At 42.0% G+C, this 2,273-nt stretch overlaps 1 protein-coding gene across 1 annotated transcript in view; it reads right to left on the reverse strand.

The window, feature by feature from the left end:
* LOC101862503 (sulfoquinovosidase) overlaps positions 1 to 2,273 on the reverse strand; it is a gene marked incomplete in the record, with an annotated part of 31,311 nt that overhangs the window by 4,058 nt on the left and 24,980 nt on the right. The window contains 1 exon segment of the mRNA XM_013082729.2: positions 1,755 to 1,854. Coding sequence (XP_012938183.1) covers positions 1,755 to 1,854 — 100 coding nt within the window.

The raw sequence follows: 2,273 nt of genomic DNA on the forward strand, positions 1-2,273 counted from the left end.
GGGGCTGGAGTGGGTAGGTGCTGAGAGGGGAGTAAGGTGGGGGGAGAAAGGGGGGAGGGGCAGACTGGTTGAGGGGTGCCAGGTAGAGTAGAAAGGAGGTGTGGAGGTGGAGGCGTGATAGGATTATAATGATTGGTAGTGAGATTGTGTGTGACACAAATGGTTCCAAGTGCACAGGGTGTGCGCATCAAGGGGTCCACATTGCAGGCTTCAGGAACCACGGGAGTGCGGGAGACTTGTTGCTGGCGATTGGTGCAGAGGTCTGGAGAGGAGGGGCCGGTGTCAGGGCATGCAGGTGGTTGAAGCGCACCGAGGGATACATCATCATTTGTTTTTTAAATAGCCACACTAGTCTTAAACACATTTATAACGGGCACGTCAGTCATCAAGTTAACAAGAAAAAAAAAACATTATAAAAACAAATAAGCGACAAATCAAAACGTGCTGCAAAGATAACTTCTACAAACGTGAATTTTCCGGCAATCGCGCCTCGAAGGTTTCAGTCAGTCAATACATAAGACGGCACTAAGTAGGCCAAATTAGGGCTCAAAATCTCGTTCAATATAATATACTAGCTGGCCCCCCTTTCGATGAAAGGAATGATCGGTGCATTAACATCAACTGAAAGTCATTGGCCTACAATATTTAAACTCGACTGGAATGAAACAATCAATCTTGAGAGGTGCAAGAAAATAGAAAGTCTAGATCCATACTCTTAAAACAAAATGCGCCTCGCTAAATATCACTTCCGGCACTTCCGTTGTGAAGGAAAGCTACGCAGATTTGTTTCGTTTTTCAGTGGAATAATCACAAAGCCCAATTAAAGGACGTGGATTTTTTGTCAAATATATTTTTTTAAATTCAAAAAATGAATAAACCAAAAATCGTGCTCCGTCATAGGGATCTATCTATCTTTTTGCAGGAACTTGCCAACTTTCAACTCTGTAGCTGTCGTAGTTTTATTGGAAGAGTGACATAATATGTGTTTCCAAGCTGCAAAATAGATAATAGATAGAAATTGATTAACTGAGTAGGCCTCTACACATATAGATACACACAGAGATGTCACCAACAGGCATATTTAGATACACACATTTCCACATCTTGATTCCCCGTCATGTCGTTACAAATTCTTGAATTTTACCTTTCTCCTGTCATCATTTTTTCGGACAAACAATGCGGAAAGAAGCATTGGAGAATATTGTAACAACAGGCAAGTTTGATGAAAAGAGAGGCAGATGCAGACAGAGGGAAAAGATACTGGACAAGATGACAACAAGGCTAAAAGCAGCAAGAATAACAGGCACAAATGCTGCAACGCAAGACAGAGTGAAGTGGAGGTCCAAGATCGCCCACGCCAGTCGGCAAGGCACCGGATGATGATGATGATCTCTACACCGAGCCTCCAAAAGAAATTCTGGGAATGTCTACCGACTCTGTTTGATAAATACAGCACTGCACACGATCCTGATTCATATCCGTCTCTGAACAAAACGTTTTAAAAAGATGTTCAGCCCTTTCCATCTCAGAGTATGAAAGAACTGCTTAGTGTAAGACTCCGCTATACGCCATTAAAAATAGTAGCACATAACAGATTCTTATACTAAGATGTTGAAACATTATAATTTACCAAAGCCTTACAAGCAGTGAAAACGAAAAAAAGACAATCTAATGTCAGTCCAAGAACCAGGACAAAGATAAGGGTACTGGTAACGTACCAGTGATACCGATTCTGGAATAAGTTAGAACCGAACCTGTAATCCTTGAGTGCCGCGAATATTCTAGCAAGTCGTGAGTAGGGGACGACGACTGCCTCACTGCTGTACCATTGGACGTTGTACTGTGGCTGGTTACCTGTACAAAGTGGCAGAAAGGGGTGTTCATTACGGATTTCTTGTAAATGTCAAATTATGTCAGTGCGTTTAAATTGTTGCGAGCAATTGTCTGTTCTTGTATGTCTTCTGATTGTGTGTTCGTATAAGTGTACGTGCATTAGATAATGCGCTAGCGCAAGAACAGCTTCGTGAATTATATTATGTGTAACGTTGCATATTTTGAGCATTCAGGTATCATTTCTGATGTTGTGTGCGTGTGTGTGTATGTGCGTATGTGTGTATGTGTGTGTTTGTGTGTGTATATGTGTGTGTGTATATGTGTGTGTGTTTGTGTGTGTATATGTGTGTGTTTGTGTGTGTGTTTGTGAGTGTGTGTTGTGTTGTGTTGTGTGAAATGTGCATGCGTGTGTGCATGTGTGTGTGTGTGTGTGTGTGTGT

Source organism: Aplysia californica, unplaced genomic scaffold, assembly GCF_000002075.1.
Source record: "Aplysia californica isolate F4 #8 unplaced genomic scaffold, AplCal3.0 scaffold00191, whole genome shotgun sequence".
In the NCBI taxonomy this organism is placed as follows: Eukaryota; Metazoa; Mollusca; class Gastropoda; order Aplysiida; family Aplysiidae; genus Aplysia; species Aplysia californica.